Source organism: Chenopodium quinoa, unplaced genomic scaffold (assembly GCF_001683475.1).
Source record: "Chenopodium quinoa cultivar QQ74 unplaced genomic scaffold, ASM168347v1, whole genome shotgun sequence".
In the NCBI taxonomy this organism is placed as follows: domain Eukaryota; kingdom Viridiplantae; phylum Streptophyta; class Magnoliopsida; order Caryophyllales; family Amaranthaceae; genus Chenopodium; species Chenopodium quinoa.
The window spans coordinates 3,934,380-3,960,765 of NW_018743199.1; the positions used below are offsets into that span (position 1 = coordinate 3,934,380).

General features: G+C 32.1%; 3 protein-coding genes and 2 long non-coding RNA genes across 5 annotated transcripts; all 5 read right to left on the reverse strand.

Moving 5' to 3' along the window:
* Positions 1 to 226: 226 nt before the first annotated feature.
* LOC110733578 (jasmonate-induced protein homolog) lies at positions 227 to 2,029 on the reverse strand. The gene is made up of 3 exons (XM_021913641.1): positions 1,915 to 2,029; positions 956 to 1,397; positions 227 to 707 (listed from the first exon to the last, which is right to left on the reverse strand). The coding sequence occupies exons 2-3, from the start codon at positions 1,385 to 1,387 to the stop codon at positions 525 to 527; spliced, it is 615 nt and encodes a 204-aa protein (XP_021769333.1). The 5' UTR covers positions 1,388 to 1,397; positions 1,915 to 2,029; the 3' UTR covers positions 227 to 524.
* A 7,560-nt stretch (positions 2,030 to 9,589) lies between these two features.
* On the reverse strand, positions 9,590 to 10,541 carry LOC110733579. The gene is made up of 2 exons (XR_002513652.1): positions 10,393 to 10,541; positions 9,590 to 9,926 (listed from the first exon to the last, which is right to left on the reverse strand). It is a non-coding gene; the product is annotated as an uncharacterized LOC110733579 (long non-coding RNA).
* A 1,901-nt stretch (positions 10,542 to 12,442) lies between these two features.
* LOC110733580 (jasmonate-induced protein homolog) lies at positions 12,443 to 14,245 on the reverse strand. The gene is made up of 3 exons (XM_021913643.1): positions 14,131 to 14,245; positions 13,172 to 13,613; positions 12,443 to 12,923 (listed from the first exon to the last, which is right to left on the reverse strand). The coding sequence occupies exons 2-3, from the start codon at positions 13,601 to 13,603 to the stop codon at positions 12,741 to 12,743; spliced, it is 615 nt and encodes a 204-aa protein (XP_021769335.1). The 5' UTR covers positions 13,604 to 13,613; positions 14,131 to 14,245; the 3' UTR covers positions 12,443 to 12,740.
* A 701-nt stretch (positions 14,246 to 14,946) lies between these two features.
* Positions 14,947 to 16,315, reverse strand: LOC110733581. Its single transcript, XR_002513653.1, has 2 exons — positions 15,627 to 16,315; positions 14,947 to 15,248 (listed from the first exon to the last, which is right to left on the reverse strand). It is a non-coding gene; the product is annotated as an uncharacterized LOC110733581 (long non-coding RNA).
* Positions 16,316 to 19,664: 3,349 nt separating this feature from the next.
* LOC110733582 lies at positions 19,665 to 25,398 on the reverse strand. The gene is made up of 3 exons (XM_021913644.1): positions 25,085 to 25,398; positions 24,478 to 24,841; positions 19,665 to 20,095 (listed from the first exon to the last, which is right to left on the reverse strand). The coding sequence occupies exons 2-3, from the start codon at positions 24,832 to 24,834 to the stop codon at positions 19,928 to 19,930; spliced, it is 525 nt and encodes a 174-aa protein (XP_021769336.1). The 5' UTR covers positions 24,835 to 24,841; positions 25,085 to 25,398; the 3' UTR covers positions 19,665 to 19,927.
* Positions 25,399 to 26,386: the final 988 nt, after the last annotated feature.

Sequence of the window (26,386 nt, forward strand, 5' to 3'; positions counted from 1 at the left end):
AAGACTAATTATGTTGATATTACATACAATTTGAAAAAATGAACCGATCATATTATAATTATCATCATTAGAATAATATGATAGTTATATTTCAAACAACCTCAGTAAAAACATCACATTCAAAGATATTATTTTGGTGCATGGTAGTAGCAACATGCATTACACAATATGTTAAGCCATGAGCAAGTCTTTTTTACTTAAGAGGAAAACAAATCATAGAGAAAGATCATATATATATAAGAAAAGAGGGCATTTTTTTATTTAACACTAGTTAGTTGTACATGGAAATAAACATGCAGATATAAGCTAGCTAGCTTGCATGTCCTTAAATTACGTATACTCGTACAACAGTTAGGTTCGTTCATAATGCCCTTAGCTTAAAGAAAAACAACCACAAATTATAAAAGAACTAACCAGACCAGAAGATTATATATCAATCTAATGGATCGGACTTAGTACATTATTATTATTGTTATTATTATTATTATTGTTGTTGTCGTTGATGATCATCGTATGGAGTTTGTTTAACCAGTGTAGGCGACGGCAACTGCAGATCCAGCTGAGTGACCAACAATGGTAGCATACATTGAGGTTCCAGTCCCCGAGTCATTAGCATAAGCGATAAAACCGGATTCATTCAATTTAGCTTCAATCTGATTCCAGTTGATGTTGTTGAACTTGCTTATAGGGCCACAGTCCGCATAAGCCTAATCCCAATTTAATTTATTGCAAGGAAGCATCAAACGAATTGAAAGAATATGAGATCCAGTTAGAGGACCGGCCATACAATCATGTACTATTATGTATATACTACCTCTGTTAAATGTTATGTGTAACTTTGGGGTATTATTTATGAGATATAAAATATTACAAAGTTACACATAACATTTAACATTTAACAGAGGTACGTAGTATAAGCAAGATTAAAAATACAGATTGAAATGTACATACTGACCTTCCTTCCATCAGTGTCAGACCAAGCAAGAAGCCAGCCACATTCAAGACCAGCGCTGTTCTTGCCAACATAAACCACCGCGGCCTTAACACCCCCGAACAAGGCTGCTTGAGCAAAGGAACCCAAGCTTTCAAGAGGATCTGAGTAGTCTGAAACGGTATACCCCTTCCATTGCTTGGAGTTAAACACGGTCAAGGATCCCTTAGAAGTCTGATTTGTCAAGGCACCGGCTACTGCAGATAGTCGTGCTGCATCAGCGTCAGCCTTGTTTAGGCATTCCTTTTCAGCAACGATTGCACGGGACTTTTTCGCGATATCCTCCGAAACAAGTGATTTCTCAGCGCATTTGATCAACTCGTCTAAAGTTGCTTTCTGCTCACAGCTCAATTGCACTGCTACTTTCTCCTTCCTCTCACACTGAATTGATGCCATTTTTTTGTACCTTCAATTTACGTCGTACCAGTTAAGCATTATTGCAAAATAATGAGTATATTTTTAGCAAAATAAGTTAATTTCGATCCAATATTAATTAATAAATAAAGATTAGCGCAAACAAATGATTCTAACAAATTTAAAATCATCAAAATGATTTTTTTTCAACTGATATAAATTAATTTCAATAACAATAAGTACAAAAGGTCAATATAACATAATATATAAAACTAGTTGTTTGCGCCGTTAAATAACAATAATTGTTTTTCATGGAATCGTGTTAAGGTGTTAGTACTGTAAATTGTCAAATTCTCATCCAACATAGGGTCAAAACATTGCAATCAATAAATCTAATTTATATATGAAGAGAAAAATTCCCTAGTTTGTGAATATTATTGTACAAAATGGTGCCTATATTATGGGAAAGTTGGGGAGTATGGAATAAGTACAGAGTCTCATGCATGTTTACGTAACAAAAGCTAAAATGAAGAAAATGGAATATAAAGAGAAGAAAATATGGAAATTACCTTTGCTATGTATAGATCGATCACTATTCACTATAGAAGATTGTGTATTAGCTACTGTGATGCACGAGTATTAAACTACATACACATATTGGTATTTATAGACTTGATGGATGGAAGGGAATATTAATGAAATCATCAAACCGAACGTATAAAAGACACGTGTCAGTTTTTTAGTGATGCTCTCAGCCTGTAAGTAGTTCATTATTCTTATCTATTTCAACTTTCAAGATATGTTCATATATGACCTATCTCTGCTTATAGTGGAGAATATCTTTACTATCTCCACGAGTATGGTAAGTGTCCATATTTTAATTCATGTAAGATACCCTCATACCCTTAAGACCCTACTATACTCCCTCTACAAGTCTACATGATTATTAAAGAAAATGTATATATTAATTTTCACATTATTTATTGCATATGTCACTACGCCAAAAATTGGTTTTAATGGCGGTTAAAATACCCTTTAACAGCGGTTACCCAACCGCCATTCATCTAAACGCTGTTAAAAGGATATGACACTTTTAATGGCGGTTGTATAACCGCTATAAAACATTAATCAGAAAAAGTGGAAAAAGTTTTCTATAATGGCGTACTTTTGTAACCGCCATTAAATTATGCCTTTTGCGCCAAAATTCAAATTTCATTACAACCGCTGTTAAAAGGTTCAAACACCAAAATTATAATAAATATGCTTTGATAAATAGTATTATTTTTGTAACCGCTATTATAAGTTTGCAACTATTTAAAAAAAAAATTGAATTACTAAATAATTCAATAATAATATAGCAAAACCTGTAATAATAATAATAATAATTTACAAAAAAGAAAAATGTTCCTTTACAAAATCATCACCTCTACAAAATGTTCCTTTACAAAAAAATATTTTCCCAACACAATTCATCACCTTTACAAAATGTTCCTTTATAAAAAATATTTTCCCAAGATGTATAGTACTTTTTTGCATCGAAACTCAAACTTTGGGAAAATAAGAGTGATTTACTTATAACAACTCTTTTAGACTAGATATGTTGAAACACGTAACGCACCCACTCAAGTCTAACATCATCAAGTTGAGTTTCATCGTAATGGGAATAAGGCTAATATCCACGTTTTTTGAAAAAATTTGGAGGTTTCAGGGCCCAGTGTAGAAAAGTCTTGATATTTAAGGGGATATATGTCTGGGTCATATAATGCCATTTGGAACAATACATGATCATAATATTTGTTGTCATAAATGTTCGTAGTAGGCTTGAGTTAATGAAATCCGTGCAAGTTGTAAAACCGGTAAATTGGCCGTTTAAAGGCAAATTGGATGGTTCCACCAACCTAATTGGACTACCGGAGGGGTATTAGAGACCATGGTAAACATTTTGGCAATTTTTATTTCTGGACGAAAAAAATTCCAAAATTGAAGACTTAAGTTCAAAATTTTGGCTTGGGATAATTTATAAAATACATAAGCTTGTGACAACAAAGAAAAATCCGACGGAATCTTCGAATTCTTATTAATACTATTATTATTAGTACTAACAAAATGGAAAAATCCTTTGTTTATAGTCCAAATAAACTGAATTTTTTTTTTATTATTAATCTTTTCAGGATTTTTTGCATTATTGGAAATGGATTTTTCAATTACATTTTTTGTTGATTCAAGAAAACGTTGTGTATTAATTCTGGAAATATTAATGATATATAAAAATATATCTACGTATATCTTTTCCCTAAAAAATTTCAAAATATAATTGAATTTACGGATTAATCGAACATTGCTTCTTTTTAATATATGACTCGTATTTTTTGACGATTCCCATTTTTTCGTACCATATGGTGTTTTGGTAGGACTAACCTTTAGTTTTTTATTGTCTTTTGCTATTTTTTCTATTTGATTTTTGATTATTCTTGTTCTACTAGTCAGATCTTTCATTTTTTTTTTCTGTCGCTGAAGGATTTGTCCAATTTAGGAATCCGGTTTGAATGGATGATTCATTAATCATATGATTTTTGATTAATGAATCTTTTTCATTTTTTCTTTTACTCGATTCTTCTCTCAATCCAAATAGTCGAATTGGATTTACGTTTGACATTTTTTTTTTTATTTTTTTTTAAAAACAGAAATATTTCAACAATCCAATTGTTTGTTTCATTTTCGAACTTAAAAAAAAAGAGAATTTTTTCTTTGAGTCTTTTTCGAATTTGAAAGTGCCCTTTTAGAAGTTTTCGAATTTTTTTGTCGAGTTGTTTAAAAATAGGTTGAAAAAAAGAGGGCCGCTTTCGAGGAGGACCAAAAGGAAGGTCAGTTTCCAGGCCCACAACTGTTAAAAAACAAAACTCATCTATTCGATTTCGTTTTTGTTCGTTTTTTTTTATTCGATCTTGATCAGACGGTTGTATTATAGATCTGTGCCAAGGTTTTAGACAGAAAGGAAATAATATCTTTATCTGAATACCATCTGTTAACCAGTTTTTAGGAAATTCAGTTTCTGATAATTGAACGCCGTTATAGGTGCATTTAACATGCATTTCGCTATTCCACTCTTTGAAATCATCCGACCACTCGGGTCGTTGGAATAATAACAGACGACTGAAATTTTTTGCTATTATCAATAAAGGCAATAGAATATATTTTCTAAGAATTGACTGAGTTATTAGCATCAAACCTCTTATTATTTGAGCAAATGGAATAGTATCCCAGGCTTCGGCTATTTCTATTCGTATGTTTTCTTGGCTTTTGTCGTCGTTTTTATTGTATTTTTTATTTTTATTTTCCTCCTTCAATTCTTCGTTTTTATAATAAGAAATCCGCAATTCTGAGTTTTGTCCCAGACAATTTTTTTAAATCCCTTTAATTAATCCGGAAAAAGTAGCCGAAAAAAAAGAGGATTTATCTATTCTGTCTAAAAAAAGCGGAGAATGTATATTTGGTTGAAACAATTCCCAAATAACTATTTTACGTCTTTGAACACGCATGGAACCTATGATTATTTCTCGACGAAAATCAGATTGTTGTGAATAACGTATCAAAGAAACTTCACCTGCTTGCTCAGATATATCCGCGGTATTTGGGGCAGGATTGTCGGTATTCTCTTGCTTATCGGTATAAATAACTACACTTTTCCAATTTCTTGAGCGAATTTGATCATCGATTGGCACCGACACGTCTTTTTCATCTGGTCTATCCTCTGGTTCTAAATCGTCGACTAATTGGTATGACCAACGAGGAACCTCTTTACTTATTTCTTTTATTCCAATCGATTCTTTTGGAATTGTTTGGGGAAAGGAATCCGGTCTGATTGTATCAACTAAAAATTTTAAAAATCTTTCTGGATCTTCGGAAACAATTTGTTCGTGTTTTGAAAGTAAAGACACTCTCTTCTGATTGAACGTGGCTTCCCCGTCAAATTGACTAACGAAATGTCTAATTTTTGCTGATATTGAGTTTTGATCTTTTTTATGTTCAAATTCTTGGTAATTAGAATCATTATGTAGAACACTATGAATTTTATTTATAAAAATCTCATCTATTAAATTTTTTACTGTCGTTTTCGTTATAATGGATGAAAGCCTTTTTTTTATTATACCCCGATAGGATCCATTTAATAAAGGATCGTGGTTTTGTTGCAAATATTCAATTTTATTTTTAGTTTTATCATTGCATAATCTAGTTTTTTTATCGAGTACATCTATATAAAAAAGTCCTTTGTCTAGAACTGTAATTCTATTAGCAAATTCATTGCTTAAGCTGTTTTTTTTTTGTTCGTTCGTATAAATCCAATAATTGTATAGTTCATCATCATATAAGAATTTTTCTGTTGTAGCCAAAGAAATCTTTCTTTTTATCATTTCCCAGAAAATGGATAAACTAGGTGGATATGTAAAAGAAATTCTTTGTTTTCCATCATTTTGACATGTATAAAAAAAATATTGTGACATTTCATTTCTTACCGCATTTTCAAACCGATTGCTTTTTATATATCGCGTTGGACGATTCCAACGTTTATAGTCGAAAAGAAGAAAAAGAAGGGGTTTTTGAAACCAGAATAGGTTTTTATTTTCTTCTTTAAGTATTTCGAACTTCGAAATATCTTGATTCCCAGAATAAGAAGTTGGGTTATTTTTATAGTATGCTTCTTTTAAGTGCAAGTGCAATTCATCCTTTGTTTTGTCCTTTCCATTCACTCGGATCTTTCCCATTTCATCCATTTTTATTTTGTCCGGATCCTTCTTTTCTTCCGAAAAAAGGGAAGGAGAAGGATCTTCTTCGGTGAATCCCTCTTCTTCCTGTTTAGTCTCCTTCGTTTCGGAAGTTTTTTCTATTTCTACATCTGTTTCTTCCTCACTTTCTTTCGTTTCTGGAGTTTCGTTCAGTTTCTTAGTAAAAATAGGTGACGGCATTCTGCCTAAATAGTAGACACAGGTAATAAAGAAGAGAATACTAAAGATTCGAGCCATAGAATTTCTCAATTCTGACACAAGGTACTTATTAGATCTAATAGAATGATTTTGCTGTATCCAGACTAATACCAATCCAACCCATTTCATGAATAAAATGTGACCAATTAACCAACCAACAAAACTACTTGTTACAAATAGCATCTTGTTGTTGCATCGAAACATATAAATGTTGACTAATCGGGCTAACATTGAACTTGGTAAAATGAAATAGTTGAATAATTGAAAAATGAGATTATTCAGGAATACACATTGAATGCTGAGATTACGCATTGAATTTCTGCTAGTCGATCCATAATCAAAAAAGTGTTTGTGATTGTTCCAGAAGAAATGAAACAAAAGATAGGGTAGAGCTAGGACAGTTATTGTATGAGGTCTACCCAATGCTAGATGCAGGGGCGTATAATAGATCGATATGAACATCATGAGCTGTCCCATAATAAAACCAGTTGTTGCTGATACCTTCTTCTCGATTCCTTCTTCTCCTTCTTCCATAACCTGAGTTCGGAGAAGGAAGAGATAAGAGGGCCCTATGGAAAATGTGGTCAGAAATCCATAATAGAGTCCGACCACAACGACCGAATTGATTATCTTCATGCATAAGGATACTAGATTACCTAGTAGAAAAGATTGAAAAAAATATCCACGCTTTTTTAGAAATTTTGGAGGTTTCAAGTCCTGGTGTCGAAAAGTCTTGAAATTCTAGGGGATACATCTCGGGGTCATATAATGCTGTTTGGAACCATATTTGATCATTATTTGTTGTCATACATGTTCGTTTTAGGTTTGATCTAATGAAGTCGGTGCAAATTATAAACCGGTAAATAGGCCGTTTAAAGGCAAATTGGATGGTTTCACCCACCCAATTGGACTCCCAAAGGATATTTGGGACCATAGTAAACATTTCGAAAATTATTATTTTCGGGCGAAAAAAGTCTAAAAATTCCAAAAATAAAGGTTAATATTCACGCTTTTTGAGAAAATTTGGAGGTTTTGGGGTCCGGAATCGAAAAACCTTGAGATTCAAGGGAATACATCTCGGGGTCATATAATTTCGTTTGGAACCATATATGATCATTATTTGTTATCATAAATGTTCGTGGTAGGCTTGATTTAATGAAATCGGTGCAAGTTGTGAACCTGTAAATTGGCCGTTTAAAGGCAAATTGGATGGTTCCACCCACCCAATTGGACTACCGGAGGGTATTAGGAACCATGTTAAACATTTCAGCATTTTTATTTTTGAACCGAAAAAAGGCAAAAAATTCAAAAATTGAAGGCTAATATCCACCTTTTTGAGAAATATTGGAGGATTTAGGGCCCGGTGTCGAAAAGTCTTTAAATTCTAGGGGATACATCTCGGGGTCATATAATGCTGTTTGGAACCATATTTGATCATTATTTGTTGTCATACATGTTCGTTTTAGGCTTGATCTAATGAAGTCGGTGCAAATTATAAACCGGGAAATAGGCCGTTTAAAGGCAAATTGGATGGTTTCACCCACCCAATTGGACTCCCAAAGGATATTAGGGACCATAGTAAACATTTCGGAAATTATTATTTTCGGGCGAAAAAAGTCTAAAAATTCAAAAATTGAAGGCTAATATTCACGCTTTTCGAGAAATATTAGAGGATTTAGGGCCCGGTGTCAAAAAGTCTTTAAATTCTAAGGGATACATCTCGGATTTATATAATGTCGTTTGGAGCCATATTTGATTATTATTTGTTGTCATAAATGTTCGTTTTAGGCTTGATTTAATGAAATCGGTGCAAGTTATAAACCGGTAAATAAGTCGTTTTAAGGTAAATTGGATGGTTTCACCCGCCCAATTGAACTCCCGAAGGATATTAGGGACCATGGTAAACATTTCGGCAATTATTATTTTCGAGCGAAAAAGTCTAAAAATTCCAAAAATAAAGGCTAATATTCACGTTTTTTGAGAAATTTTGGAGGTTTCAGGGTCCGGTGTCGCAAAGTCTTGAGATTTAAAGGAATACATCTGTGGGTCATATAATGCCGTTTGGAACCATATATGATATTTATTTGTTGTTATAAATGTTCGTGATAGGCTTGAATTAATGAAATCGGTGCAAATTGTAAACCGATAAATTGGTCGTTTAAAGGCAAATTGGATGGTTCCATCCACCCAATTGGACTCCCGGAGGTATTAGGGATCATGGTAAATATTTCGGCAATTTTAATTTCTGGGAAAAAAAAAGTAAAACAAATTCCAAAATTGAACGCTAATATCCATGTTTTTTGAAAATTTTGGAGGTTTCGGGGCACAATGTAGAAAAGTTTTGATATTTTAGGGGATAAATGTCGGGTTCATATAATGTCGTTTGGAACCATATATGATCATTATATGTTTTCATAAATGCTCGTAATGCTTGAGTTAATGAAATCCGTGCAAGTTGTAAACCGGTAAATTGGTCGTTTAAAAGCAAATTGGGTGGTTGTTTGCTTACATATGAGAAGTATATCATGGTGTTCCATCTTTCGTGGAATATTCAATTGTTCATGGATGACATGATTGACATCCGTATGTACTTTGGCTCTTATATAAGGGTGAGTTTATCCCCAGACTCGGACCCAGACTTCAGACTCTGCCACATCAACTTTCCACTAACTTTAAAATACTTTTATATTATTCAGATTCATACAAGCCTTTCTCCAAATTTACACATTACCCCAAGACTGATCACTCCAAACTCATTTAATTCTTTTCAAAATAATTTTATTTTTTGTAAAATATCTTTTATTTATTTTTTAAAAAATTATTGTAAACTTTTGGTTGGTGAGGTGGCTAATTTTCATTGGCCTTGCAAAGTCTTGACATGGGCTTGGATTTTCCAAACTCCATGTAAGACTCACATGAGTCTTAGATGAGATTTTTGCAAGAATCTTGAGTAAGACTCATGTTGAGACTTTGCTCAAGACTTGCAATAAACTTACCCTAAATGTAGAAATTATCATGCAAGGTGACTTAGACAGAAATTGTTATAGTTACATGTTCTTACTACAACAGGTGCATGTGCATTAGACATACTCAAAAGTCAAAATCAAAAGAGAGATCGATCATATATATAATTCATATACAAGTACATAAGAAAGAGGGCATAATTTATTTAGTACGAGTACTAGTAATTTTGGGTTATAATTGATTTATATGTATGGTTTTACCATTCATGGTCATGGAAGATTCAATAATTGCTCATGGATGACATCCGTAATTTAACTGTTAATTATATAAACGTAGAAATCAACAACATGCAAGTTAACTTAGGTACAAGCTAGCTTGCATTTTCTTACAATAATAGATGCATTAGACATGCTCAAAATCAAAAGAGAAATCGAACATTTTTATTAAATACTATTTATTATAGGTTGTTGAATTGATGATTCATAGACTACAACCCAGGCTACTTAGGCACCAAACACACCATTTTCAAACTGCGCATATGGCCACCTTGCGCACAACGCATCTGATGTTGCGTTCTGCTCGCAGCTCAGTTGCGACTTCTTCCTCTCACACTGGACCGATGCCATTTTTTCTACCTTCAATATTGTTTACGTATTATTGCATGCATTTATATGTATATAACCCAAGTTAGCGAGAATATTTCACATGTGAGTTATTAAGACTAATTAATTCTCTTACTTACTAGTATTTAAATGAAGAACAATTATAACATACATAAAAAATAAACTAGTAAAGTTTGATAAAATTAGATAAAGTTCGTCGTAAACAACAAATAAAGTTAACACAAATGTTGTTATTGTCAGATTTGTCCAACATATATATATATATAATTTTTTTTTTTTTTTTTTGACAAGAGCAAAGGAACTTTGTCCAACATATATATATAGGGTTAAAAATAGTTGAAACTGTAATTTATGAAGAAAAAGAATTTTTGATGTTAGGAATATCACCAAAGGGTAAAAGCTTCCGTTTCATAACAATAAGAAAAAACTATCAAATGTGAAAAATGGAAATACAAAGAGAAGAAAATAAGAAAATTACCTCGGCTATGTAATTATGCAAAGATCGATCACTATAGAGTTGAAGACTGTGTATTAGCTAGTGTGTTGCACGAGTTCTAGACTAAATACACATACTGCTATTTATAGACTTGAATACTTGATGGATGGAAGGGGTAATTATTATAATCATATGACCAAACATAATATAACGAGTGTCAAATTTTGATTGCTGTTCTCGGCCTATAACATACATCCCTTGATTCTTATATAACTCAAGGTATGATAGTACAGACACCAATTTTCATATGTGGTTGGGCACATGGTGTGACCATCTATCATAGCTAGGGGTTATTTCGTTAGTGTGATACGAGGCTATTTAGTTAGTGTTAAAGGAGTTACTTTGTTCGTGTTATAGGGGTTACTTGGAGGTTATTTGACCAATGTTATAAGGATTACTTTGTTTTTTTTTTATAAGTGGTCACACGGTGCGGCACACAAGACGAGTTGATGATAGTATATCACATATCTTAGCTTATTGTGGAGAATAGCTTTAATACAAAGTAAATAATTTAAGTTAATCCGTATGCATCTCTTTAGTATTTTAGTGGCCATACTATATATAATCAATCAAAGATGACTTTAAGACCTAATAACCTCTACTCTCTTAAGTTATAATAGAGTAATATAAATATCTACTTTGTATTTTTTTTAAATAAATTTAATTAGGTGTAGATAGAAACTCCGAAATACACAACAATATATAATATAGAATTAAGCTAAAAGTAAGGATCATAATCTCATTACCCTCATTAGATCATGTCTAACATGATCCCACTATTATTATGACTCCAAAAATACAAACTAATTACTTAGAAGAGCATATTTCTATTCATCGAGAGTGAACCAACCACTAACAATTTAAAGTAATATTCCAACACAAACTCGCTCCAATATACTATTCCGTATAGTATAATATAATATAATATAATATAATATAGCCATGTAGGGCATTGGCACCTAATACGTGAACGTGCTAATAATTTAATCAAGAATCAAAAAAGAAAATGGAAGCAAAGAATTGGTATCGAGTTCTTGCCTCCATTGGACTAATGGTACTTTATTATTGGAGCATCCGTAAATTTTCTAATAGAACCATTTTTTCATCCTCAAGTTTTTATTGAAGAGGATACTCCATAAATTCGAGCTAGTTGTCAATAATAATTTTAATATTATTCACAAATAGATTAGAGTTATGAGAGAATGTAAGGATTTGCTTGCAAAATATTTCGTAAATAAAATGTCTAGCTACATGCTTTTCATTGGAGAGCAAAAAATTGAACAACTTGACTGTAGCCCAAACAAACTACATATGTATAACTAATTTAATGTTTTGCAAACTACAAGATGTTATGGCTCAAATCACCGTTGGAATACTTTGTACCTAAAAATTATTGTAGCTTTAAAACTGATATGGCAAAGCTTATCATCATAGATGCTCTTAAACAATGCATATTCGAATGATTTTAATTTTACACTATTTAAATGTTAATATTTAACATGAACATCGATAAATTTACCACATTCAAAGATATTATATTGGTACGTCTTTGTAGCAATGCGCATCACATATGTTGAGCAAGTCTTATTTATTAAGAAGAGAAAAAAAAATCAAAGAGAAAGATAATAAGACATAAGAAAACTAGAAAAGAGGGCCTTTTTATTTAGTACTAGTAATTATAAGTTAGTTGTACGTGGAAATGAACCATGCGTATAAGCTAGCTAGCTTGCATGTCCTTACGTACCCGTACAACTGGTTGGTTAGTTCATATTGATCCCGTTATTATATTTGCATTGTTGATATTAGAAGACTAATTATGTTGATATTACATACAATTTGAAAAAATGAACCGATCATATTATAATTATCATCATTAGAATAATATGATAGTTATATTTCAAACAACCTCAGTAAAAACATCACATTCAAAGATATTATTTTGGTGCATGGTAGTAGCAACATGCATTACACAATATGTTAAGCCATGAGCAAGTCTTTTTTACTTAAGAGGAAAACAAATCATAGAGAAAGATCATATATATATAAGAAAAGAGGGCATTTTTTTATTTAACACTAGTTAGTTGTACATGGAAATAAACATGCAGATATAAGCTAGCTAGCTTGCATGTCCTTAAATTACGTATACTCGTACAACAGTTAGGTTCGTTCATAATGCCCTTAGCTTAAAGAAAAACAACCACAAATTATAAAAGAACTAACCAGACCAGAAGATTATATATCAATCTAATGGATCGGACTTAGTACATTATTATTATTGTTATTATTATTATTATTGTTGTTGTCGTTGATGATCATCGTATGGAGTTTGTTTAACCAGTGTAGGCGACGGCAACTGCAGATCCAGCTGAGTGACCAACAATGGTAGCATACATTGAGGTTCCAGTCCCCGAGTCATTAGCATAAGCGATAAAACCGGATTCATTCAATTTAGCTTCAATCTGATTCCAGTTGATGTTGTTGAACTTGCTTATAGGGCCACAGTCCGCATAAGCCTAATCCCAATTTAATTTATTGCAAGGAAGCATCAAACGAATTGAAAGAATATGAGATCCAGTTAGAGGACCGGCCATACAATCATGTACTATTATGTATATACTACCTCTGTTAAATGTTATGTGTAACTTTGGGGTATTATTTATGAGATATAAAATATTACAAAGTTACACATAACATTTAACATTTAACAGAGGTACGTAGTATAAGCAAGATTAAAAATACAGATTGAAATGTACATACTGACCTTCCTTCCATCAGTGTCAGACCAAGCAAGAAGCCAGCCACATTCAAGACCAGCGCTGTTCTTGCCAACATAAACCACCGCGGCCTTAACACCCCCGAACAAGGCTGCTTGAGCAAAGGAACCCAAGCTTTCAAGAGGATCTGAGTAGTCTGAAACGGTATACCCCTTCCATTGCTTGGAGTTAAACACGGTCAAGGATCCCTTAGAAGTCTGATTTGTCAAGGCACCGGCTACTGCAGATAGTCGTGCTGCATCAGCGTCAGCCTTGTTTAGGCATTCCTTTTCAGCAACGATTGCACGGGACTTTTTCGCGATATCCTCCGAAACAAGTGATTTCTCAGCGCATTTGATCAACTCGTCTAAAGTTGCTTTCTGCTCACAGCTCAATTGCACTGCTACTTTCTCCTTCCTCTCACACTGAATTGATGCCATTTTTTTGTACCTTCAATTTACGTCGTACCAGTTAAGCATTATTGCAAAATAATGAGTATATTTTTAGCAAAATAAGTTAATTTCGATCCAATATTAATTAATAAATAAAGATTAGCGCAAACAAATGATTCTAACAAATTTAAAATCATCAAAATGATTTTTTTTCAACTGATATAAATTAATTTCAATAACAATAAGTACAAAAGGTCAATATAACATAATATATAAAACTAGTTGTTTGCGCCGTTAAATAACAATAATTGTTTTTCATGGAATCGTGTTAAGGTGTTAGTACTGTAAATTGTCAAATTCTCATCCAACATAGGGTCAAAACATTGCAATCAATAAATCTAATTTATATATGAAGAGAAAAATTCCCTAGTTTGTGAATATTATTGTACAAAATGGTGCCTATATTATGGGAAAGTTGGGGAGTATGGAATAAGTACAGAGTCTCATGCATGTTTACGTAACAAAAGCTAAAATGAAGAAAATGGAATATAAAGAGAAGAAAATATGGAAATTACCTTTGCTATGTATAGATCGATCACTATTCACTATAGAAGATTGTGTATTAGCTACTGTGATGCACGAGTATTAAACTACATACACATATTGGTATTTATAGACTTGATGGATGGAAGGGAATATTAATGAAATCATCAAACCGAACGTATAAAAGACACGTGTCAGTTTTTTAGTGATGCTCTCAGCCTGTAAGTAGTTCATTATTCTTATCTATTTCAACTTTCAAGATATGTTCATATATGACCTATCTCTGCTTATAGTGGAGAATATCTTTACTATCTCCACGAGTATGGTAAGTGTCCATATTTTAATTCATGTAAGATACCCTCATACCCTTAAGACCCTACTATACTCCCTCTACAAGTCTACATGATTATTAAAGAAAATGTATATATTAATTTTCACATTATTTATTGCATATGTCACTACGCCAAAAATTGGTTTTAATGGCGGTTAAAATACCCTTTAACAGCGGTTACCCAACCGCCATTCATCTAAACGCTGTTAAAAGGATATGACACTTTTAATGGCGGTTGTATAACCGCTATAAAACATTAATCAGAAAAAGTGGAAAAAGTTTTCTATAATGGCGTACTTTTGTAACCGCCATTAAATTATGCCTTTTGCGCCAAAATTCAAATTTCATTACAACCGCTGTTAAAAGGTTCAAACACCAAAATTATAATAAATATGCTTTGATAAATAGTATTATTTTTGTAACCGCTATTATAAGTTTGCAACTATTTTAAAAAAAAATTGAATTACTAAATAATTCAATAATAATATAGCAAAACCTGTAATAATAATAATAATAATTTACAAAAAAGAAAAATGTTCCTTTACAAAATCATCACCTCTACAAAATGTTCCTTTACAAAAAAATATTTTCCCAACACAATTATTCATCACCTTTACAAAATGTTCCTTTACAAAAAATATTTTCCCAAGATGTATAGTACTTTTTTGCATCGAAACTCAAACTTTGGGAAAATAAGAGTGATTTACTTATAACAACTCTTTTAGACTAGATATGTTGAAACACGTAACGCACCCACTCAAGTCTAACATCATCAAGTTGAGTTTCATCGTAATGGGAAAACTGGCATCCTGCAAAATACTGCATAAAAAAACAATTTGCTTAGGATAATATCAACATCAATAACAAATCCATGATAATTCAAAGTATAACCCAAACCGAAATCAAACCATTATCTTATCTCAAACACAACACTAAGCTACAACAGCAACACACTATGCAGCACATACACTATGCAGCAGCAAACAACAACAACACAGCAACACCCAGCAGAACAAAACACCAAACACTTGCAACACACCAGAAGCAACCAAGCAACAACACCAACAGCGAGCAGCAGCTAGCAAACAACAAGCTAGCAAACAACAACAGCATAGGACAATGAACAATAGCTCATGGTAGTAAAACTTGGAAGAATATGGCAGTAAAACCACACAATTGACACAAATACAAACTTACACTTTCGGGAATCTTGGTGCGTTTGTGTGAGATAATCTCTTTCATATATCGCATCACATAATAGCCACAATCAACTCCGTTGCTCTGGCAAGGACACTACATTTTTGATAACAAACTCAAGTAAGAACTCATACATATCAAAACCAACAAAAAAAAAATAAAGTGTACAACCAGAAAATGTGCTAATTAAATTACAAATCAAACGGTTGTATCATTTTGTCTTACATTTAATCATTAAATATTTAAGCTCATTTTCTTTCATTTTGTATCTTACACCATTTTCCAATTTCAACCGTAATAACCAACAGAAATGGCAAAATTACCTTACTGTGTGTTACAGGTTACAGCCCATACACAAAATATACAAAGAAATGTGACTTGTAAAATAACCTTTATCTTGTTTAGGCAAAACTCAAAAGAAGAGCGCACACACAACATATCCTAACTTACCCTTTTGCATATGTGCCAAATCAATCAAAAGAAAAATAAAAAGATGAAATAATCCTGAAAAGTTGCTCATGAAAAAATCACCACCTTCAAATGTCTAATGTACATTGCACTGTATGTAGTACAGTTGTATCGCAACAATTTTACTAGTCCAAAATTCAATTTCAAAAACTTCATTCTATTTTCTTTTTCTTCCTTCTTTAATTTCAAAGACATTTAATCTCATTTTCTTTCATTTTGTATCTTTCTTTATTTTCCAATTTCAATCACAAATTCAAGTCCTCAACAACAAATCAACAATCACAAAATCACAAATCACAAATCACAAATCACAAATTTCCAATTACAATCACAAATTCACAATTACATTTACAAAATACAACTTTACAAACTAAAATACAATCAAATATTCAACAAATACAAAAGAAAACTAACCTCTGATTAAACTAAACTAAGTCAGCTGTCGTCGGTGACTCGGTGCTGTTCGCCGCGGCCAAGGGTCGCCTTACTCGCCTTGTCCAATCGTCCTCGCAGACCAGAGCGGAGTCCACAGACTCGCCTCGTCCAGTCTTACTTGCCAAAGGTGCTCCTGTCTTTGTTGGGCTGTTTAGAATCTACAACAAAAATCATGAAACACTTGGGTTTTAGGAAAAATCATGAATCGGAAGATTTGGGTTTGAGGCTATTAGAACTACAATTTCAGAATATATTCAACAAGCTAATTCAAAAATAAATAAAAAAAACAGATATTCGAAACGCATTCAACCAAAAAAATAGAAATTCAACAAAGTAAAAATACATATCAAATTACATTCAACAAAAAAAAGTACATCCAACAACAAATTCAACAAATTAACCAAATTAACCAAACCCTCGCAAACGAAAATAGAAACGTCAACCACATCAAAACTCCTCTTCAAACCTTACCTCACTCGAATTCCTCTTACCCTAATCCGAAATCATCCACCAAAAAATGATAAGAAGTGAAATTCAAAAAAAATTACAGAAAATCGATAATAAGAAGTAAGAATTTCGAACCTGCAGATTGGAGTCTTAGAGTTGCGAAGATGGCGACGAAGATGGCGAAGAAAGGGAGTAATGGAGGAGAGGAGAGAGAAACAGAGAAAGGGAGGTCGCCGGACCGGTAGTGACGTCACCGGAGGTAGTGAGGTTGCCGGATGAGGGATTCTGGTTTGAGAGGGTTTTCAGTTTGAGTTTTTTGCGAGGGTTTGAGAGGGTTGGTAGTTTTGAGTTTTTTTGCAAGGGTTTGAGTTTTTGCGAGGGTTTTGAGTTTTTGCGGGTTGTAGGCTTTAATTTCAGGCGCCTTTTTTCTTTACTTTTGATAGCGGTTCTATTATAACCGCTTTAAAAACTTCCTTAAAACCCAAAAACGCCATTAGAAGTTAATGGAGGTACTTTTTAGAGCGATTTTAGTTGAACCGCTATTAATCATGTGCTGTTATATAATGTTTTTGGCGTAGTGTGTATGTTGTATAACCTTGAATAATTGAGTTAATTTTGAAATAATATGAAGTATTATTTTTGTTTGAAATAGTTATACTATTTTGACTTTTGTCACTATACACTTGTCTAACTTTGACCATAGTTTTATATCAATATATAAAAGCGAAAATTAATATGTAAAATGTTATTGGTTTGTCTCAATTTTTATTTTTATTTTTTGACAAGAGTTTTGTCTCAATTTATATATACAATGTATCAGATTAATAATTAATTATTAGAAATATAAAGAAATCTATGGTCAAAGCCATATATTAACAAATGTATGTAAAAGTTATTATGGCGCTGTAATTATTTCAAAATGGTGAAAGTACACATAAAGCCAGAACGATACTAGTCAATTAGTCATACTACCAATTAATGGAGAAGGAGGTTTGGCTCGGTTGGCAAGTCTCTCGAATTCCAGGTGAGAGAATAGGGTTCAATTCTCATCAAACTCATCTTGGGAGGATTTACCTTATTCCCCCCCTCTCAAGATGAGTACCATTAGACGACCCAAAGATGAAAGATATTTGGGTCTTTAGTTTCAAAGCCCTTCGAACATTGTAACAACTAGTGCCTAAATTACATTAATTCCTTTAACCAAAAAAATAAAAATGAAAAAAAAAACCGTAAAAAATAAAAAAGAAAAGAGTAATATGGAGTAAAATGATAATGTAATCCAATATGTCACTCCAAATTTCATAATGCAACTACTGTCTACTAGCATATGGAATTGGCATCTTATCCGTTAACATGCTAATAATTTAAACAAGAATCCAATTCAAATTCCAAAATTGAATACAAAATTGTGAAAAAAGAAATTAGAAGCAAAAAAATGGTATCGAATTCTTGCCTCCTACTTTTTTATAAGGTGCTTCTATGAATGATTATTTTATTTATTTATTTTTCCTGTAAATATATCTAATCGAACAAAGATTCTCAAGTTGTTTTTTATTTTTTCACTTTCAACATTGAAGAAGACGATACTACATATATACATCGTTTGAGTCTTTGATTAAAGCTACATCCTCCTCCATTCATTAGGTAAATCATTATTAGTTGTAATATTTGAACTTTACACTAGCTATACATTCACGTTTTTCTATTTGATTACCTAGCTTTGTCTTTTTACATATGTGTTAAGAAAAAATATTACTCATGTGAGATTTTTGTTTATATCTTTTTAGTTATAATGTCTCATTTTTATATATACTTACCTGTCTTTGATTGGAGATATAAAGATTTTAATTAAAAAATATATATTTACAAGTGTGAAAATCAAAATGTTATCATAACTAAAAGTTTTCAATCGAGTATTAGTTACCCAATTAACCTTCTTCTAATTATATTGCAACATCGTCTCTTCTTTTGATCGCTATTGCCTGTTATCTATCCCTAATTGTTTGCCCCATTAACATTGCATTTCGAATTCAAATTTTAATTTTTCTACCAAAAACTATCACTAGCTGCTAATCTAAAAGAAATAATATGACATTGCATGTGTAATCTTACTAGATTTGTTTCAATGTCTATTTTCATAGTCGTATCATATTTTTATAATTTTTGCATCAGTAAATTTAGAGGTATTTGATCATGTCTTAAAATTCATCTTGCAATCTTGGATACCATTAAAATTCGAATGAAGCAAACAAATCAGGAGAAAAAGGGTAATATGCAATAAATTTGTGAGATGATACTTCAGTGATCAAGCAATTCGATCTTAGGCCCTTACCCTCCACCTTTGCCACTCTCAATGGCACGGCCTAAAGAGAAGTAATTAAGAAAAAATGAACTTATCTATATCTTTGTGTTATGCTCAAATAGGAGAAGTGTTTTTACCCTACTAGAGCAGCATACTACTATACGGCTATACCTACCATCTTGATTCTTGAATGTATGAATAATTGAATAACTTGTACCTTTAGGAGAGGATTATACAAAACTAGTGCAAAAAATACGTACTAATAATTTTCATCATAGCTAAGTTTTCTGCCGGGGAATACTAGGCCACTTTTATGCCACTAAACCTAATATATTTTAATTTTCACAAACTCGTAAATTAATTAAAGAGTCAAAAGAGATAACTAACATATGATTCATATGAGCATTAAAGAGACATTTTTTTTATTATTAGTACAGACGTATATAGTACAAGCGTCTAGCATACAGCCATATATGCATTTTATTATAGACGTTACATATATAATATTCTTAGTACGTAGTTGCTAGCTACGTTACTTGCAATACATAAGTATAAATCTCATCCATCTTATAATCGATTTGTCTGCCCTAGCTATATGATCATACAGATGCTTGGTATACCTAGCTTAGGGCGGACCGCCTTATTCCATCTAACTGAAATCTGCATAAACTACGTTTGCATAGATTTCGGCCTTCACCGAAGTTCGAGTATAAGCGTCAATGTAGGAGCACGACGAGGTGGAAGCGTCGAGGTCCTTTTCAACCTTATCCCAGTCTATGTTTTGGAATTTCTCCAGAAGGCCACAATATCCATAAGCCTGCATAATAACAATTATAATGTATAAATCATTTTAAGGATAACTATTGTATATAACATTTTCATATTTAATTAGATATAAAAAAAAATAAAAGTAGTCAACTTTGTTGTTAGATTGAGCAGGTATTACAAACTTACAATTCTTACAAAGGATTATAAGACAAAATCATTATCATTATCTATTACTAATTACGATAGTTATTAAGAGCTCGTTCTCATTTACAAAACAGAAGTGAACTGAACTGAATATTTTATGAATGAAGGAAATTAGGAACTAGACTGAATTGAACTGAAAATAAGCTGAAGAGAATAGACCCTAATTTAATCACCAGTGGCGTCATATATAAGTACGTACCTTTCTAGTGTGACTTCCCTCATTGAAGGAATCAGACCAAGCCAAAAGATAACCATAGTGATTAAATGGATCATCACTAGTTTTGAGGGAATACACGACAGCAGCCTTGATTCCCTTCTCCTTTTGTTCAAATTGCGTAAAACCGGTTGATTCTTCTAATGTTGAATCATATTTATGATAGAATTTGCCAGACCATGTCTTCGCAGTGAAAAGGTGCATGGTTTTTGATTTATGCAATTCTATTCTATATATGCATGAAGTAAATGAAACTACAGTTTTAAACTTCGTATGATTATAATAGCAGTGATAAAACTTGGATTATTGTTACAATAAAAGAACAAAAGAAACACTCGGCATTAGTTTTTTTTTTTGTTAATTAATTGATGATCACGTGACAAATATTAGTATTTTTGTATATAAATAAAAGGTTCTTACTCCATTATGTCAATACACACTAACACACCACTTCTCACAAATGCTACTCGTATATGGCATCAACATCTTATCTATATACACGATTCCAGAATCCACCTCAATTAAATGCGATTGGATACAAAGATAAAAATTAAAAATAAAACAAGACAAAACAAAAAGAATCAGTATCCAGTTCTTATCCCATTGATGATAATTTGTTATGCAATTTTACTTGTGTAAAGCTTTGTATTAAGTACTAACTAAACTGTGTATTGGTATTAAACTTTAATTGTACATTAGTACGTTGTACGTATATTTGTATTTGGTAACAAAATAAGATGAGGTTAGCGTGCGTTTACCAGTTTGCCCTTGATAACTTTTGTGAACTTATCATATCATAGACTCAGAGTTAGAATTGGGCGGCCCACTGGGCTTTCTTTGCAAGATTTATTGGGCTGATGATAGCGGATTACATCGTCATGTATGCTTACCGTTGGCATTTGGCAATCTGGCATAGTGACATAAGATGGGCTGATCTCATCTTCTCTAAAAGTAATGCATGCTTTAACTATTGTATTTTAAGTTTGTTTGTAAGTTATTTCTTCATTAATAGAACAAGCTAAGTTGAATAAATGAAATTTTTTTGTTATTGTTTTGTTTTGTTTTGCTTCGTTTTGTTCTCTCTGTTTGTGAGAGTCTGTCTCGTTTTTTTGGGGGTTTTTCCCACTTTTATGAGAGTTTGATTCTCATCTATGGATGAGAATTTTATTTTTAAGGTATTATTAAAAAAAAAATAACTTACTTAAATGTCTAAACCTGCGAAATTTATTTTAGATTATTGTCTAAAGTTATGTCTTTAGCGCTTATTTTAATATAATTTATTTCGTCTAATACTTCGTATAACTTAAAATACATTAAACAGAACAAGGCCTAGTTATAGGTTCAACTCATTAACCTATTATTAGGCCTTGTTTAATTCGCCTTATTTCTACTTATTTCAGAAAAAATAAGTTCAGATCAGAACATGTTTTATGTGCGATTTTTTATCGCTAAATATCTTTAATTTCTTATTGAAAAAAATTGTGAAAATTACATATTAATAAACATTATTACGAATATAACAAGAAAGATCCCACTTGATATATTTTTTCCTTAAAGATTATCGTACACTTAAGGTCAAAGTTTGGTCATATCAGACAATCAGATCAGATCAGACCAGACTAAATCAAATCAGCAAAAATAAGGTGAACCAAACAAGGTCTTAGTATTTCCTTTGCTCTTTATAAATAAATAGAATATGCATTAGGCATATTCTTACAATAATAGATGATTACAATAATAGATGCATTAGACATATCTAATAAGTATATAATTTAAGAGTCATTTTAACAACTTCTCACCACATCACTCCAAAACTCAATCCCTCAATTCTCATTCAATCCACCCCTTTTTTTTCCTTTTTTTTTTGGAAAAAAAGTGAAAGGGGAGATGAGAATCCAAATAGGAATGAGAAATGAGAGGAAAATAGGGAGGTAAGGTAAAGAATGGACCCAAAATGACGTCGTATGGTAGTTGGGAGGCAAGAAGGTGGTAACTTTTGATGTTTTTGAAAATAGAAGGTGGTAATTTTCAAAAAAAAAATAAAAATAGAAGGTGGTAATTGCTAAAATAGACATAATAGAAGGTGGTAATTGTCAAAATTTACTTTTTTTTTTTAATTTTTTAATTGAGAGTGTGTTCTTCTCTATGCAGATTGCAAAGTCTATTAACCGGCTCTCTATTAATATAAGGCACCCATTGCGTGGTTTCAGAAAAAGAAATAATAATAATATTGCGAAGTCTATCAACTCATGGCGAATCTCATGATCTACTTAAAATATAATCAAACTCAATCGAATTTTTTTAATTAGGAATAAATGATAATTTACCAACTTATGCGTACATAATTGTAATTGTTATATACGTAATTATGTTGTTTGATGAATTAATAAATCACACAAAGATGGTAATGACTATTGAGTAATTTACCCGGAAAAAAAAAAGGGGTGATCTTTATTTTAAAAGAAAAAAAGAACAACCAAATTCATAAAACAAATTCGTTATCTTTGCAGCCTATCATCAACTGTTCGTCAAATTTTTTCCTAAAAAAACAAAAAATTGTTCGTCAAATCATTATGCATCATTAATTATAGGAAATTTTGTGAGGAAAATCTTTTTATGTAGACATTTTTGTGACAAAGGCCCTTTTATAAAAAAAAAAAGGTGACACAAAAGGTCCTTATGTCATGTTTAGGTTATGAGGAGGGTCCTTTGACCATTTTCCGACGTTGACTTTTTTATTTTCCGGCCAAAAACAAGTGAAAAGATTGTGCAACAAACCAAGAGCTCCGCCCAGACAAACCAGAAGACCAAACCACATTCAAATTGTTCTTTAATACTACGTAATATTTATCTCTAGCTCAAATCGTATAGTGAATTTTATGATCTCTCAGTAATTTTTACTCCTCATCAAGTTGCAGTACATAGTATAATAGGGTCTTTAATTTAATAAAGAGTTAAAGTCAATGATAGAGCTGAGGAAATTAATCAAAACCCCATTTAGTTGTGATTATTACATGGAAATAATGGCTTGTCACTTGGACTACATGCGCAATAATAAATTAAACCTGATGAACTGTCGCCAAATTTGTAAAGTAAAAAGAACATACTTCGTGTGCTAAAAGAGGCACATTACTTAATATGTTTATTTACTTAAGTACTCTGTAGTACAGTACAAGCAACTAGAAGACTAGAACATCATGCATCATATCAGATGTATGTTATTATATATGTTACATAACATTCTTAATAATTACTACCTAGCTAATTAATAATACTCCGTAACTAGTAAGTAGCTAATACATAAGTATATAAAAGATCTTATTCTTAACCATCTTATAGTAATCTGACCTTATTTTTAAAATTATAATACTCATATCATAGGGGATGCCCCTCATATCATAGGAGGGGTGGGGTGAGGATCGGACTCAGGTCACTATCGGGAGAGATGGATAATATTGTAAGTATGTAGTTTACAAGATAGACCCTCCGTTTTTAAATACTTACTCCACTTTTCTTTTCTGGCCGTTTTTAAATACTTGTTCTATTTCCTTATTTGAAAAGTTTTTACAATATTAAACTAATTTCAATTCTCTCAGTTAATGGACCCACCACATATTTTCTCCCCTCCAATCCTCTCCACTATTACTTTTTACAATTTTTTATTCTTCCACTTACCCCACTAACTTCATATATATATATATTTTCTCCCATTTCTTCTAAAACTCCTCGCATGGAGAAATTGAGCAAGTATTTAAAAATGGAGGGAGTAATATTTTTAAAATTGAACTATGAAATGAAGGCACAATATATAAGGGGGAAAAAAAGTTTATCTAGTAGCATTTTGGTAAATAAATCAGTAACTTGTTACTTATTTGGGCTCACAAATGATGATCAATTTATTTACGAAAATGTCATTTTGACTGAGTGCAGGCATTAAATATATACTAGCCTGTACTTCGTATATAATTACATAGGAGTACCTTTGATTGCACCCAAAAAAAACATAGGAGTACCTTTGAAGTGCGTCTTTCTTCATTGACGTAGAAGTGAGACCATGCCAAGAGAAAAGCATAGTGATTAGATTGATCTTCACTAGTTTTGATAGAATACACTACAGCAGACTTGATTATTCCCTTGTCCTTTTTTACGCTTTGTGTAAAACCGGTTGATTCTGCAAATATTTCAGAATATTTATGATAAAAATCCCCAGACCATATCTTCTCAGCGTGGAGGTGCATGGGTGTGTGGGTACTCTTGTTGTAAAACCAACCTCCAAAGATCAAATCATCATGGGACTTCGCTTCTTCGGCTTGCTTCATTAGCTCATTCATGGCCGATTCTTCCTTGTGCACATTACCCTCATCAGCCATTTCTATCCTGATAGGTAGGAGTTTGTGTACATGTGAGTTATCCCACATTAAATAATAAACATCATTATATTATATTCCGTAATTTATTTTATTTTACAATAATAGCGGAACTTAGGAGAAAATAACGTTTGGAACCATTTTTAATAATACTTCTACTAAATATTTCAAGAAAGTAACAAATGCATACATTAAAACATAAGAAACTTAATTTTGAGACAATAAATAAATAAATAAATAAATTTAGGATTACCTTAATTTCTTGATGAAGAGAAGCTAATAGAGAACTTGACTTGGTGAAAATGGCACAGATAAGATTCTAGACAAGCAACCAATTCATTCCCTATTTATAATGTAGCTTAGCTTAGATGTGGCAATAATAATACGGAGTAATATAAATAATGTGCCCTTGTTTAAGTATTCGGTTATCTCTTTTTTTTTATTTTTTTTTAAAACATAAGTATTCTGTTATCTTGAAGGACCTAATTACGATAAAATATTTCCTCTATTTTTATTACTATTCTGTTTCACATTATTTGTAATATTAAACATTTTTTCTCTCTAACATAATGCAGCAAAGCTTCAATTCCCAAAGCTACGAGAAGCTGGTGTCGGCCTACAAGGCATACATTAGTCCGATCCACAACTGCGTACATGGTTTCACAAGTACCAAGGCATACATTAGTCCGATCCACAACATCTCCATTATATTTCTCAGAAGACATGCATCCAAATGAAGCTACCTACGTGTCTTGCGAGTTGCTGACTGATCAATTCATTTGAAACAAAGGTAGTATATGTATAAACATGTCTTGCGAGTTGCTAAGTATTTGGTACTCGTACCAAATTAAGTCTTACTTGATGCTCCGTATTAAATTACTACCTTCGTTACAAGTTATATATAACGATTACACATTTTTTCTCTCTGCTTTATGTCAAATCGTTATACATAACCTGTAACGGATAAAAATCTATTAGTACTGACAAAGTAGTATGTTGTTACTGAGGATTTGTCCTCTTCAGATTAATTTCAATCCAGTTCAGCTCCAATCAGTTCAATTCAGTTCAGTTCCTAATTTCCTTATTTCATAAACAATTATTTTAGTTTTATTCAATTTAATTTAGTTCAGCTTCAATTAGTTCCGTTCTCTTCAGCTCAGCTCAATTTAGTAAATTAGAATAGACCCTAAATTGTAAAGCTTACATAGTACTCTAAATTAGTGCGACTGTGTGAGGTAAGTGTGCGTTTACCAATTTGCCACGTTGTAAACTATATCATGGTTAGAATCGGAAGCCCTTTAGGTTACTTTGCAAGATAAGGCCGGACAGGTCATATATATGAAGCGTTAATGAATTGGGCTGATTTCATCGTTCTAAGCTCTATCGTTGGAATTAGTGCAATTAGTATTATGTGCACCATGGTGCACCTAGAAATAGGTGCACCTTGCCCAATCCACACCCAACATAAGAAGCCCAAACGAAAGAAGCCCACAAAGTATTTTTTATTTATTTATTTTTATTTTTTTTAATAATAGTTTCTCCTCTCTCCAACTGT